This window comes from Bombus pascuorum, chromosome 3, assembly GCF_905332965.1.
Source record: "Bombus pascuorum chromosome 3, iyBomPasc1.1, whole genome shotgun sequence".
NCBI lineage: Eukaryota > Metazoa > Arthropoda > Insecta > Hymenoptera > Apidae > Bombus > Bombus pascuorum.
The window spans coordinates 14,854,031-14,870,260 of NC_083490.1; the positions used below are offsets into that span (position 1 = coordinate 14,854,031).

Below are 16,230 nucleotides of genomic sequence, written 5' to 3' on the forward strand. Positions count from 1 at the left end.
CGCTTAGAGTTATCTCTTATCTTTTTTTTATATCATTTTCGTTTAGCATTAAAGTAACAACAGTTTATTCAGTTCAATATTTTCATATATCGATTACAGAGTTAACATAAAATGTGCTATTTAAATATAAATACAATTTTTTTCATTCTACACAATTATCCAACTTTGAAAATTGTTCTTAAAAACTACTCTTAATGTTCCGATTTATCAACGTTTAATTTATAATAACATCTGAATCTGTTTAATTATTATTAAATATTTACTGTATTATTATACACTTGTTATATTTAATTATTAGATATATTTAATGCCAATAAAAAAAAAAATGTTGAGATGTTGTGAATAATTCCATAAAGATCGGCGATATAAAATCAAGTAAACTAAAAAATGAGAATTAAAATAAATTAAGATGCATAGAACATTTTAAAACATTTAAAATAAAGGAATGTATTAAAAAATTACAATTTATTAATTATGGTTAATAATGAAATTATATTATACAAGTATTACGATTTTTGTTCAAGAATTTATTAATTTTTCTAACTGAAAAAAAGAAAAGAAAATGAACCATACGAAGTAATATTATAAGAAATCATATGAGTATAAATATTATATTATGAAGTTATGGAACAAGATTATAAAAGGCATATATAGAATAAAATGGTATTTCTTTTTTGTAACATATGAAAGGTGAACTTATAAAATGTACTATTTATCTATTATTTATACTGAATCATTTTAAGATAGAAAACGCAATATACTTAAATACAGATAAGCAAGTAAACATGATCGACTTTTCTATAATGAATTCTATATTCAAATTCTATAATGAAAAATTCATCAATTTGCCTACTATTTTGCAATAATATACATATATATTGATTGGAGTTTTATATATATACAGTCAAACTTCATATCATATATTTTTCTTATTTTTTACTTGTAAATTATGTATTCCACCATTTATTGGGAGAACAGAAAGTACATATTCCGTGTATAAGTTCTACGTACCTATTTACGCACCTTGTACAATTACTCCATATTCTGTGATTATAATAATTATTCACGAATAACAAGGATAAAAAATACCGTCGTGTTTTTATCTCGGCCGGGTAAGAATTAAGCAGAAATCGTATATTACCGAAGATCGCATCGAACGGTTTGCATAGATCACGTACATGGTCGTCGCCTAAGGGTGAAGAAATTACTTGGAAAGTTGTCGGTGGCCCTGTGAGATTAAGAAAAAGATTCACGCCCTGAATGCTAATTTCAGAGATCGATAGATTGCAGATCGCGATACTTCGCGCCTTTAACTGGCGATTAGAGGGCAAGACGAGATACATCAAAGATCGGTGGCCGTGATACGACGCTGTTTTCAATTTGGAAAACAGACCTTTCACCATACGTATGTTCCCTCGATCGTGATAAAGCCAAACCTTAATGAGCTCCAGACCTGTCTCGTTAACGTTCGGACCATATGCATCTTCCGAAGAAACATATAAATCAAATCTGTAACTGTCGAAGTTACATTAAAATAGCTTTACAAGCTATTGTTTAATGTTATTATTAGGACAAAAGTTAAGAAAACGATGGATTTAAACAAACGATGTTATATTATATATTATATCAATGATTAAGTTAATCAATATTATGAAGAAACGGAAGTTTTTCAAAATATTATTGTTACATGCTAAAGTAATGTCAATTGCTTTAGATCCAAATGTGTGTAAGATTTTGATACGTCACTGAAGGTATGGCCCAGTTGAACAGAATCGCGGTGTGTCTGGGATCAAAATAGAGGATAGTCAGCGATCCTTAGATTCCGAATTGCGGCTATCCTTTGGTTTGTTTTAAATTAACACCTAGCCAACCACGCTCGCGGCACGCTTTAACACCTTTTTAAAAGGTGGCTGCTCACCCAGTCTCGGTTCTTCCATCGGCGCCGGTAATTACGGGTTTCGAAGACGGGCTACGTCGACATCGACGTGATTCTCATTACGAATTACACGCGGCTACTTTCATATAGGTATTTCTTCACAGTTTTTTGCCGCGGCTCTATGATCTTATTGCATTCTGCGCTTTCTAATCTAGACTTTTGCATACGAACGAGCCAATTAAGCATTCGTTAGATTCCAAGAACGTATCAAATCCTAATGAGTCAATTTTTGCAAGTGACGGAATCGTTGATAGCTCTAACCTTAACATATAATAATTACTTGTCATAACGTGTGACTACAAAAATAAAAATTTGCGAACGTTACAAATTTTTTAATTTACGACGCTGATAGGCTCTGTAAATATTTCGTTCTCACAGACTGTTAAATTTGACAAGGTGGGAAAGTAATTTATCCACAAAAGATGTCGGTGTAGATTATATATATACGGGTCACTATATATATGTAGTGACCCATTATATTACTAGTTTTGTCTATGGATATCCAAATATAATGATTCGCTATATTTTGTAGAAATCACCTAAATAATTAATTCTTTCTTAGCGCTGACTCATCTGTATACTGTGATCTGTTTTATTTTTGCTAAAAGGTTACTTCATGCTACATTGTTTAATGTATGTCAAGGCCTGTTAACGGCGATCATGACTTGTGCTAAGTCCATATAAAATTTCTTTTTTTACAACATCGCACGCATTAGTCATTTATTTGCCATTTATTTCCACATCAAACTTCAAATCTTAATAAGAGGATGGCTAGTACAATTTTACTAATTTTTTCTACAATTTTAAAATTCCACATATACGTACAGTTGGTTTCGAAAATATTTAAACACTAGTATAGCTTTGACTCCTATATTCTGTATCTGAAATAAATATAGATAAAACAATAAAAATGTTTACATGACAATGTTACTGAACAAAAAAGATATCGGTGTCCTTATATTTTTGAGACATGAAAATTCACTTTTTTCCACATTTCTTTTAATATTTAGACAACGGTTTGCTTTAAATCAAAAGTTCTTTTACTTTCTGACATCTATATGTATACTACACCTCAACATACTGCAGAACATTTATGCTGTTTTATTATTATTCATTTCAAATATAGAACATAGAAGTCAAAGCTATAGCAAGCGTCTGAGTATTTTTGAGACCATCTGTATGTATATATTAATTAATATTAACATGTTTGTCGCAAACTATGGATCGAGTATTTCCAGATTTTCATCAATTTTAAAACTAGATGCGCCTGAATCTTGAAACCAGCGTTGCATCAACGTTTGTCTTTTATTTGTTTTCAGCATTTTATTAGATAATAGGCACACTGCAACTTCTTACTATGCCCGATCTGAATTAAACTGTAGTAGAAATTGTGGATTAGTCTATGTATATTCAGTATTTAGTATTAATCTGATTATAATGAATACTATTGATACAATACTGTTCTTAAGAAGAACTGTTCAGTCTTGAAAATATTTGTTCCAAATAATCTATTTCAATAACAATGTTCTGCTGATATTTATGAATAATCAATCGATGATAGCAAAGGAATTCAATATTGTAAGATAATATATCATGTGTGCACAGATATATGCACAAAATATGCAATATGTTCGTACATTATGTTAAAAAATAGATATGGGGGCATGTGCATTATGCAATGCATGTAGGATAAAAAAACGTATTTTTAGAATCTCCTAGTGATAAAACAGGTTTCTGTATAGGCTTCGCATTTCTATCAACGTTCTACCAACTTACACATTTGCATGAACATCCGCACTCTACCTAGCACATTTTTCCTGTAATTCTTACAAATAGTGTATATCTTGACATCTGCAAAATTAATCATTTCCTTGATAATTTGGACCAATTGGATAATTTGCATTATTATTTGCATCAATTAATTTGGATGGAGTAAAACTAGGATATGTTCAAATACTACGGACACATATAACAACAATTACATACAAGTAACGTATTAACATTTTACTCGTGATTCAGCTAATCTTGAGAGTTTTAAATTAAGATGTTACCGAAAAAATTTTTAGATGAAATTATGAAATGTAACTACATATTCTTTATGGTAATGTCTTGATAATAAATAGCAGACTTACCGACCGAGATACAGTCGTAATTGATTGTGGCACTGACCTGTGATCATGATGAGTTTCCATACCATGTAAGCATAAAATGTAAAATTCAATATTAATTCATTAATATAATTACATCGAGACGTTACCAGTCATATGATGTAAACTTTTTATACTAACTAACTGATTTAGTTACACATCGCGACAGTTTTCTTCCAGAAATATAAATAGATACCAGATATGTATCATAGACGAATACATATATATATATATATATATATATATATATATATAAGATAGACCTAATATCACAGACTGTGTCTATATCTTTAACGATTTTGTGTCTCATTTTTTGAAATATTCATTTAGATAAAGTCGGCATTTCTTACTCTCTCTACGATTTGCTACGGAGAATTATTCTTGTACTACAATATTAACTGATGATAATTTCCATGTTGGTAAAAGATCGACTGTCGATTATGAACAACATTATCACAGACGATGATATTGTCCCACTTGAAGAACAGTTGTTTCGACCGTGATAATTTTAATTTGTAGCATCATCGACGAGATACAGAATAAATGTTTAGAATAGATACAGAATTCGTATCAAGCATTGACTAAGGATCTGTGACACTACTATATTGAATTAGTAACGTCGCATGCAATACAAAAATGACATAGTGGTCAAGTGACCCTCAAAACATGGGATATGAAAAAGTCGGTGATTAAACTTTTAGTTTATTCTAGATTCTAAAGCAACTTCAGCTTATTTATCGTGAACTGTGAAATTGATATCACAGACGAGCTGCAAGACTACATCTAGAAGGCCTGCACGAAGAACTTCAATAAATTGAGAAGGATTTATACCTAAGATAGTAGAAAAGTGTCCTGCCACATAAAGATAGAATAAATATAAATATAATATAAAAAAGAATATAAAAAAGATTTTAAGAATTCATAGGGAAGTTTAACAATATTATTGAGGATAAAGGACTAGTATGTATGTTTTAAATACAAAGTACTTTCTTTAATTACTTAAGATACATTTTAGCTAAATTGCATTTAAGATTTTACGATTGAATTTTCCTATGCTACGTATCATAATATAATCGCATTATGCATTTATCACGACATTTTTTTAATTAGATTTAAAAAATAGGGTATTCGACATAACTATATCTTTAAGTCAATTTGCGATCATTATATATTTTAAGATCAAACAGTCATCGTTAACAAAACCTTGAATTATAATTTAAAAATCGCATTTAATATCAACTCCATGAGAGTGTGAGTAAAATAATATTAATTATAGAGAGACATATCTTTTTTGATACTTGAATGGCTTTTATGAGAAATACGGCTATACACATGGAATGTTTTCGTTATACATGTCAAATCAAATGTTCATACTTTCTATTCCTTTTCCCTAGTCAGTAACAATCATTCTGTTGCTCTCAATTAGAATTTCATTCGATCTAAATCTAGATTGATGCAAAGATAATGTTTTCATTCATTTTTGTCTACGAAATTTGTCACACAATTCTTTAAAATACAACAAGTTGACTTTAATGCCCTCTTATTAATTTCTGTATACGAAATTTACATAGAGTTATTAGAAACCTATTAAAATACTTAAAATATAAACGATAACAATGATTGATGATATTAATCTATTAATAATTTCTATACTTACAATTATCATACAATATCTTGCTAAATTGTTACGTAAGTACATTTTTTAGTAGCATCACATAAAACACATGAATATACATATAACGAGTACATAAAGTTAGATTTATAAGATATTTTATTAGAATTCGTTGTTTCGTCAGAGAAATAAAATAAGAAGACATTAATTTCAAATATTGCATATCTAGGAGGCAATAGTAAGCTCACTGAGGTAAATATAATACTTCTTATTATATTAATAATTGCTACAATTGTCACAATTAAACTTAAACTAGTACATTATAAATTTAACTATTTTAATACTCCTATATACAGATTTTACAATAAATTTCGCAAACGATAAGCAAAAATCGTCCTGAATTATATTTTTTGTAACTATCTCTTATTTATTCATGGCATAAATAAATAAATTTACTCTCTGTTTATAAAGTATTACAAATGTCTTACACAGATCTGTTATATCAAAAGATGTTTAGTATAACTAAGTAATAATATGTTTGTTAAGTATATTAAGCTTCCTTATAACATCCTTCATCAACTATATGTGTATATCTGTAGTTTACACGTGTAAAATTTCGTACAAATGAAACTTCAATATATAAAAAGCCTACTACTTTTGATTCATTCAAATACACAAGTAGTTATTTCTGCTTATCGTTAACGAAATTAATTGTCAATACATTTTACAACGCACAACCCTAACAATAGATGTGCACATACGCAATACTTCTCCATAAGTAATATTTACAATTTTGAATCTAGATGTTGATCATTATATATTGGAATACGTACATAGAACAAGTAAAATGAAAAATAAAAAATACTGCATGAACAAATAGTTCTACGATTACAAGTATTAGTATTTACACAAGCAACAAGACATGAATTTTGAAATAAAATTAATTTTCTTAAAATCTACGATAATTTAAACGAGAATTATACATTATAATCTTCTTATTTGGTTTAAAATATATGAAGTATATACAAAGAAATTTAATTCAGCAATAAATTATTTCTTAAACTATATATGTACAAACAGTTTCTATTCATTCGATGTATGATCGTAGATCATTCTTTAATATATACAAATTCAATTATATGTTATATTATAGTTCAGATTCAATATTTTCCTATTACATACCATATATTTGCCATATGTACAGATATATGCAGATGATTACTTCTAAGAGAAAATGTACATGTAACTTTTCCTGTTGGATTTTACACATTGTTCTTGTTTCGGTTTTATTTTCCTCGGACACAACAAATCTCGTCCAACCATTCAAACACTCAATACGAGTACTTATCCTAATGTAACATATACACATTTGTATACACATACATGTACACATGAATTATACAAAGTTTTCTTTTAACGATTACGTTTTTCTTGTGATTCTAAATACATTAATCAATATAGAAACAATGTATTGGTTTACGCTACTTTTCTGGTAATCTACCATTGCGCAATAACTATGTATAAGTACGTGTATTGCGTAATGTGTATATACTTAGGGTTTGCGCATGGTACTACACTAATTTAATTACACATCGATTAGGCCGAATATGCATTAACTAATTAGGTAACTAATTAGTATAACTCATCAGGTAACGAAGTACATAAACTACTATTGACGTTCGAAATGAATTATCATAGTATGAGTTATAAGTCTACAACATTCATCTACTTAAAGAGAAATATTTGGGGTGATAGTTTTAATTTTTATCAAGAAGTAGTACTATAGTGCTGTTAGAAAAGTGGAAACATCTACAGGTAAAACATACAATTAACGATGATCGTCACTTTGATAATTACAAGAAACGTTCTGCAAAACAGTTGAACGAAAGTGTATCAGTAAGGAGTTCTATCATTTCCATTTGTAGAACTGATGGAAATGAAAGGATCTCATTTGGCTAACGATGCGTATGATTTCAGGGCTTTTCACCTGACGAATAAAGAACGAAAGAAAGGAGAGAAATCGATAATATTGGGCAAAGCAGATAAAGAGGAGAGCCTACGATGCCAAGAGGATAGTCTGCAACGTTATACGATACTCGAGCATAAAATAAATAAAAATTGCTTAAAATATTTTTCGCTTAGAGCAGTGTTAGTTATATTTCTTATTTGATAATTCATTTGTCTGAACATTATAATTGATAAATTTGATTATAACTGAGAGCAATTAAAATTCTATAACAAATAAAAAAAAATATTCTACACGGATAATATTAATAATAAATAATAAAAACTACTATACTAAATTCATCAATAAAATATTTTCATACACATAGTAAAAATTTCATTATGATTTTAATAGGTACTTATCAAAATATTTGAATCAAATTATTTCAATTAGAAAACTCAAATATTTAACATTGGTTATGTACATAATTTTTGCAATTTGAATATTATGAATATTCTTTAATTTTTATTTCTTTAATCAAATATATTTGTTTATTTATTAATATTTACAATAAATATTATATAGAAATATGTATAAAATAGGACGCAACGATATCTTACATCCTTTTTTGGAATATTCATTCTTTTTACTACTTAAAATTAATACAATTAATTAATAAAAGATATACCTAGTTGTATTTTTAAAAGTACTATATATAACAAAGAAATATTAAAAACACTGCTCTATAATCGTAATAAAAACCATATCTTATTTCCACGTGTGAATGCGTTAATTTTTAACAGTGAATTAATAAACAATATAATAAAGATAATATAAAGATATAATAGAGGTAATGTAAAAGTTTTCTTTTTTTGAAGCACTTACTCAACATACAATCTTTCGTAGATTGACTAGTTACAAACTGAGTATTATATGATAGAATACGTGAGCTATAAAAGAAATATACAATTAGTAGTGTCGGTATTTCTTTGAAACAATTAATTTATTCGAACTAATAAAATTAAAGTTTGAAGTTAAGAGATTATATTTATATTATTCTGAATATATATATTTTGAATAGAATATGGAACATATAAAATTTACTTGTTGAAAGTATGCAGTTATTACGATTTGAATCTCATAAGATTTGAAATAATAAGACATTCGACATGAGAAAATATAAAAATACTTATCTTTGTGTAATACGTAATTGTTATTTGGCCTTCAAAGTCATATTTATGAATTTTGTTTGTAATCTATACAGTAGTAGAAATCGAAATCTACGATCAAAAAACATTTTCAACCATATTTCTTGCAATACTCGTTTCTTTAACCTATCTAAGCTATAAACGAGATTTATAAAAAATCTTGAAACAAATTAATTTATTGGATTTTCGTTGTATAAAATATTCAGAATCATATTTATGAATTGCATTCTAATTCTGTTCTTTTCGTCATGAATTGATATATTCAGTCATTAAATTAAACTGAAGAGTAAGATTTAGATTTCACGATGGTGACATGTCACGATGTACATATTTCGGGAACAATCGTAATTATTGCACTTGCACTTTGCACTTACATTTCGCGTAAACGTTTCATAGACATTGTCGTTTACTTCTTCAGAACAGACTTGAAACTAAGGATTGTAAGCCCCGTTCTTTCCATTTATACTGATAATGAGTTCAATCAAGCACAATCGTTAACATTGATAGAACACGGGAGCAAAATTCGCTTGAAACATTTTTGTCGATTAGCCAGCATCATATCACTTCGAGACAGGTCATGCCATATGATTCGAAAAAACAACGGTTATTGCAAAAATATCTGTATACTTCTTCAGAAAGAACAGCTAAGCAACCGAAATTTTGAAACATTCGAACAATTTGTACAGGGACACAGCGGCTATAACGTTAACCCGATACGACAGCCCGTTGTCCCAATCTTTTAATTTGATTGGTCAATCAAATTTAACGACTTCCGGTTAGATTTTACGAAGTGAGCATCCAGGTGAAACATTCCAGTTGAATCATCTGTTTGATCAGCCAATCGGGACATCGCTCCGTATGAATGAAGAACCCTTAAAAATTAATAAATAATAAAAAATTAATAAATTGAAAGCCTTACTTTTAGGACTATCCTGAAGAAATAGACTGTAATGTACACGAAACGATGACGCGAAGTGCAAGTGCAACAACTACATGATTGTTGCCGCAGAACCAACATTGTACAGTATAAATTATTCGATACTATAAAACATATACAAGTCCGAGTCGTGCAAATTTTATTCAAAATAAAAATAAAAAATTTGTAAACAACGAATCATTTCATTTGCTGTGTTATTTCCATTTCAGATATATCTTAATCATCTGTACAATATTTCGATTCGTTTCAATTTCAAATATTCTATCGTGTATATATTTAAGTCATAAATAATATAACTGAACATTATTTTACAAACCCAACATTTGTTATATGTTTGTTATGGAATTATTTTAATTCCAGTTATTTTTAAATAACACACACTGTGAAAAATATCAGTATTTCTGACGTAGTTGTTAATATTGATATAATAAAGTCAGAAATTATTTCGAATATTATTTCACGAAATATTTACACGAACACAACATATGAAAATAAATAAAAATTTCATTTAATAAGTAATTAAATAATTTGGAGAAAAATCATTTGCTTATATTAAAAGCTAAGGGGAAATATGTATCAGTAAGCGTAAGAAACGGTATCTAATCAAATAGGGTGATATTCAAATAATTATTTTTCAAATATTTTACCTAAATATTGCTCAAGCTCAATACGAGTATATGTATGAATGAAAGAACATGACATGTCAGCAGTATATTAAACCTGATTTACAATAGGGCCGTGATAATTGCACGTCCTGGACGGATTCGTTAATTTGACAGCAGATATCTCTACTCCTTCAATCGATTCAAGAAAATAGCAATTAGAAAGATTTTACTTACTTCAATTTATCACTTCGAAGCGACAAATTATCGATCAACAATAATTTCTTTTATTCATTCAGATTTTTAAACACTTTCTATGGATTCATTGATTCTAACAAGTCATTGAATCCGTATCGCATTCAATTAACGCGGCTCTACTGTGTAAAAGTATATTGCAAACGATATCTTCTTATAATAATTAATGTTTTAAATAATTTAAAATAAATGAGTCATATTCGGTACATATAATTATTCAAAAGCCTCCGATGCTTATTGGTCGAACTGATAAAATGTCAATAACAGTAATTATGATTTCTTTATCGAATAAGAGGAATGAAAATATGCATATTATTGAATATTAATGTTAATGTTTCTTGGTTGCCATTTCTTAACAAATGCTAATACGTCAAAGTGAGTATTAATGTACATAAATTTTATATAAAAGTTTGTATTCAACTACATTTACAACAAGCCAATATGTTTATACTGTCTTTTATTGATCATATTAGCAAATTCAATAGATTTTATGGTTAATTCAATAGACGTTATTGTTACTGCTGATTTCTAGAGAAAACAATTTCGTTTTGCTGTAAAGCATATAAAATACTCCATATTTATAAATTTGTTCATTTACGAAGATTAAGTGTAATCAAGCTAATATGCGTTACAAATAAACGAGATCTACAAATAAAATTAATTGTTATATTACTAAAATAACATAGATTACAATGGAAAGAAAATCGAATATAAATTAATTATTTCATATATATATATACGAATCGTGGACACAGAATAATATCTGTATTTCTAAAAAGAATAACTAAGAATAGCTAGGAAAAAAATAGCTATTGAAGTTAAATTATAGTCTAAATTTTCGAAAAACTTAAAATGATTATTCACGGACGAATTACGTGTAACGAGCAGATTACTAAGTGAATTGTACAATTTGTTGAGTTACAGCTAGAGTCTACGAACTTCTGCGAATACGCAAAGGTGTAATCACATTGCCGAATATCTGGTACAAGTATTCAAATGTATTATCACCAACGAGGCGCAGTATCTCGTCAGTGGTATTACTAGAAATTCCATTAATCGCCTAATTTGCAAACATTAGTGCAAAGTTTACAACAAGAAAAACTGTTTCGTTGATTTCAGTCACAACGACGACAAAGGCAATAGTTGTCGATAAATTTGCGGCATCGAAGCACACCCATTAATTGATCCCTTTCGCGGATGAGATAAATGACGATGAACAGGACGAATCTTGATCCCCGAAGGATTTTCCTCGAATAACCGTTCTTTTCGCTGGTAGACACTGACATGACTACGACAGGGCAGATAGTAGGATTATGCAGATGGCCGCTGTAGATTGTACCAGAAAATTCGAACTAGAACCCCTGGATGACATCGATTGTGCCGTGTTGTCGATTCTTCGTGGTCGTACCTCGCCGTCGATGCTTTTTCGTCCTTTTGTTACTACAGCGTTTTCACCATCGTTATAGCTACCGCTGTTCGCCCTACCATGAAGCCGTATATCTGAGAAAAAGTGATTGATATATTAGAAACTCTGATAAAATTGTTTTGTATCGAATTCATCTATACCTAATCATTCGTCGATAGTTATACTTTTTACAGTTTTATGTTTTAATATATTAGTGCTTTTACATATGTATATATGTAAATATATATATATATATATTTATATTTATATTTTTTACGTTTCCTAATTATAATTTTAATGTCCATTCTGGCAAAGTAATGATTTCCAATATTAAATAAAAGATGAGTAATATGTTTAATAATTTGGCATTCGTTATTAGTTCTTACTTGAAACTATAACGATATTTTATCAATGACGAGTTTTCAATACCATAGAGAAAGTAAAAATCATACATTCTAATGAGAATAATGCATGTAAAAACATAGTCTTTGATAGAACGCCAAAGGCATTACTTATTATTCGTCTTTTCTCGTTGTTCCTTTTTCCTTTACTGCGTACTTTTATATTTTATGCATGCCATTTGCTGTCTACATTTTAATATTTTTTCGTTAGACTAAAGTAATGCCAGTTTAATGCAAAATTTATAGATACTTTCCGTGTACTCGCTTTTATTTTAAGTTTGAATTTATCTTATTGTTATTCAATCCTCTGAGTTTATAAAGTCTATAAAGAATAGCGATGATTGTGCAAATTAAGAAGACAATTCAATAATGATAATAATACGGTACTATCTCATTTTCCTGTACCGATTTTAAATAATCAAACAAAGATATTAAGAATATTAAGAAAAGTATTATTCGTTCCAATATACTACGTGAAAAAGTATTAGAGTAGGTGTAAATTAAATTTAACTGTATTTTTAAGTGTCTACGTTTTGATGTAAGTAAATATATTAAATTACTCATATCTACGTTTCACATTTATACATAATTAGCTGGGTTGTAACATTTTACTTTCCTAATTCTGGTTCTCCCCACAAGTTCATCTGCCTTGCTTATTTTTCAGTAGTTCTTCTTTGCTAGTTTAACTATAAACGCGTTGTGAATTTTAATAAATAGGAACGTATACTGTTAAATATTGAAAAGGAACATCGGTGTGTTAATAGAATACTTTTTTAAAAATTAAGTCAGTGTAATACTTACGAATGTAAATTAGTTGTTCCTATTAATTTGAGAAATTATAAATTTAGATTATAAATTTTAGAAATAAAGATAATAATGGCGGAAGCTGTTTCATAATAATCTACATAATAATGTGGGAGTTGATCTGAGTGCAGTTTTAAACAAATTTTTCATGCAGAATAATAAATATTCATAGGATCTGTTTTCATATTTATTACGATATTCTTCTACTACTAAAATTATCTTCTTCTATATAGCGTATATATATTTTTTAAAATATATTTATAATATATATTTATAATATATATATAATTTGTGTACACAAGAAGAAAGTTTCATTTAACTTTGCGAAAACAATATCTTTTTACTACGTCGTAAAAATGATTTTGCATAAATCGATCCAGAATACAGAATAAGTCTTTGTTATCGTTTGTACGAAGCGTTTAATGGCACGAATTACAAAAATTAAAACAATTTTTATAATTGTCAAAATAGCGGCTGTTGAAACAAAGTATCGTTTCTTCTAATATAATAATCTTCGTTCATTCGTAAAATAAGAAGAATTATATAGTTACATATGAATAGTTTACAAATTCTCACGTCAAGTCGATGCATATTTTAGTTTCCTGATTGAAAAATATGGTTTCATACATGATACATCCTAGTCGATTACTCAGAATGTGACAGAATATTGTGTTATGCTATTTCGACATCTATAACTTTTTTCTGGAATTTTGTAAAAGTTTCTTAATAAGATTTGTCAATAAGATTCAACAAGATTTGGCTTTATTTTACAAACTGATTAAGAATCTACTAACGCCGAGAAATCGATTTTTGATCTCTGTCGAAACAAGGAATTCCGCGAATGAGACCGTAAGCCTGGATAGAATATGGTTTGAGAATCGTTTAAAGAAAGTGCATAAAAGTGGAATAATAGTGGATTAAAGGTTTGCCAGCACCATAAACTTGTAAGTTCACTTTGAACGATAGATTACAATCGAAGAAACGCGAAACGCCAGGGAAAGCTGCGAGGAACTTTCACAAACGAAAGATCAGATTACTTTCCATAGTTGAGGCGACGCGGCTCGACATGGTAGTTCATAAACCGCGTGGGATTTCATCAAAATCCCGTTGAGAGCGCAGCGTTTGTCGCCTTGGAGAAGATCTACGGCGTTACTGAAAGTTCGCGGGTAAATTTCACGCCTTCTCTCGAACTTTCCCTTCAAAAAGTTTCTCACCCTGCTGTGCGTAAGTTCGCGCATTACGCCGAGGTGATGATTTAAAAGGAAATTCGCGCGGAATTTCTAAGGGGGATAACGTATTTACGAGAAAATACGCCTGCCGTTTCTACTTTTCATTTACCTTCCGCTTCCTGATCAAATTCTATAATTAAATCCAGTAACAAGAAGGAGCGAAGGATTACAAGTGAAAGAGATGTTAAATCACGCGACTTTACAGCTTCAGTTTATTTCACACGGTTTCCCTTCGATGAAACTTGTCAAAGTAGAAAAGTTCCAGCGCGATAATATTACTCGATTACTTTTATGTTAATTTCAGAGATAGATTTGCATGTTCACGATTAAAAGAAAAAGGAACGTGAAGTTTAGGAAGTACATTGCATGTTGTTAGAATCTAACTGTACTATTACTATACTATAGGAGACAAGTTTAATTCGATTTTTATTTAGAAAGTTTCACGGCATATAAGCGCCACTGCATGCTTTTGAATATTCAAACTTGTTTCGACAATGCCGAAACTGTTGCTAGAATTTACAATGGTAACGATGAAACGAAAACTAGAATCGTTGAAAATAATATCTAAAAACATTTAATATAGAAACAAGATGAAACATGGCAGTTTCTTTAATGAAAAAAAATCCGAATAATATCATTTGGCGAAAAATTATAGCAAAACTTGTTACTATTCAATTTAATAGACGTATTATTTAACCATTTTTAATTGCAATTTAACAGTTAATATTTACATATTGATTTATAGAATGTTATCAATTTTTAATTCTCTCAAGTTATAATATATTAATGAAATTATTATAGAATATAATACTGAAATACCTCCATGTTTTCTTTCAATTTATGTTAAATACGCCATAGATAATTCTCATTGTATTTGGAATGGTCTTCTACTTATAAACTATTCATTTAATAATACATGCAAATATAAGTATGATATATTTGATATTCGTTATAGTATTAGAGTTTTATTATATAATCGAAAATAGTGGTACAAGCTGAAAAGGAGTGATTTCTCATGAAAAAGTAAGTAAAGAAGGTAGAATGATAATATTTGATACAAGACTTTATTTTCGAGAAAATCTACTACAAGACAACAAGAGTCAGTTTGTCAGAATTGTTGGAAGAAATATCCCTGCTTATCATGCACAAAATAATTTTTCAGCACGACGAAGCTCCGCCACACTACTACTTACTAGGAAAGGTAAGAATGTATTAAACAAGCAACACAACTTTTGAATTGGACGCGGAGGAACAGTAGGATGAGCTTCAAGATCGCTGGATTTAACTCCACTCCATTTTAATTCATGGGATTACATTAAGGAGTTAATCTATGCTGAAAATAAAGAAAACATAGGTAAATTGAAGCATAATTCAGTAGTGATAATCATAGTGTGTCATACACGCGTTTGAAGAAGTGAAACTTCGAAACATATTATCAGTTTTCATGCTTCTATAATCCGTCGATTAACGTCTTGAATTAATCTGTAGTTTAACTAAATAAATGTAATATTGGAATTTATTGTTAATGTAGTAATTCAGAGTATACACAATCATGACGTTTATAAATACAAACAGAGTATCTAAGTGCAAAGAAACCTGTTTCATCGACTCTCGTTACCTGTCAAATGCACATGTACTTGACGAAACTTCATAGCTGATCTTATCGAAAACGAAGCATTGTATCAAAAATTATTACTTCATATTTTCCACTTACTTTGGAAGGGGGAATCGTCCTCTTTCGGCTTGTAC

At 29.1% G+C, this 16,230-nt stretch overlaps 1 protein-coding gene across 1 annotated transcript in view; it reads right to left on the reverse strand.

Moving 5' to 3' along the window:
* Window positions 1–11,362: 11,362 nt before the first annotated feature.
* LOC132904916 (neurotrimin-like) overlaps window positions 11,363–16,230 on the reverse strand; it is a 242,275-nt gene continuing 237,407 nt past the window's right edge. Inside the window, exon 10 of the mRNA XM_060955755.1 lies at window positions 11,363–12,142. Within this exon, the coding sequence (XP_060811738.1) occupies window positions 11,931–12,142 (212 nt within the window). The 3' untranslated portion in view covers window positions 11,363–11,930. The remainder of the gene's footprint in view (window positions 12,143–16,230) is intronic.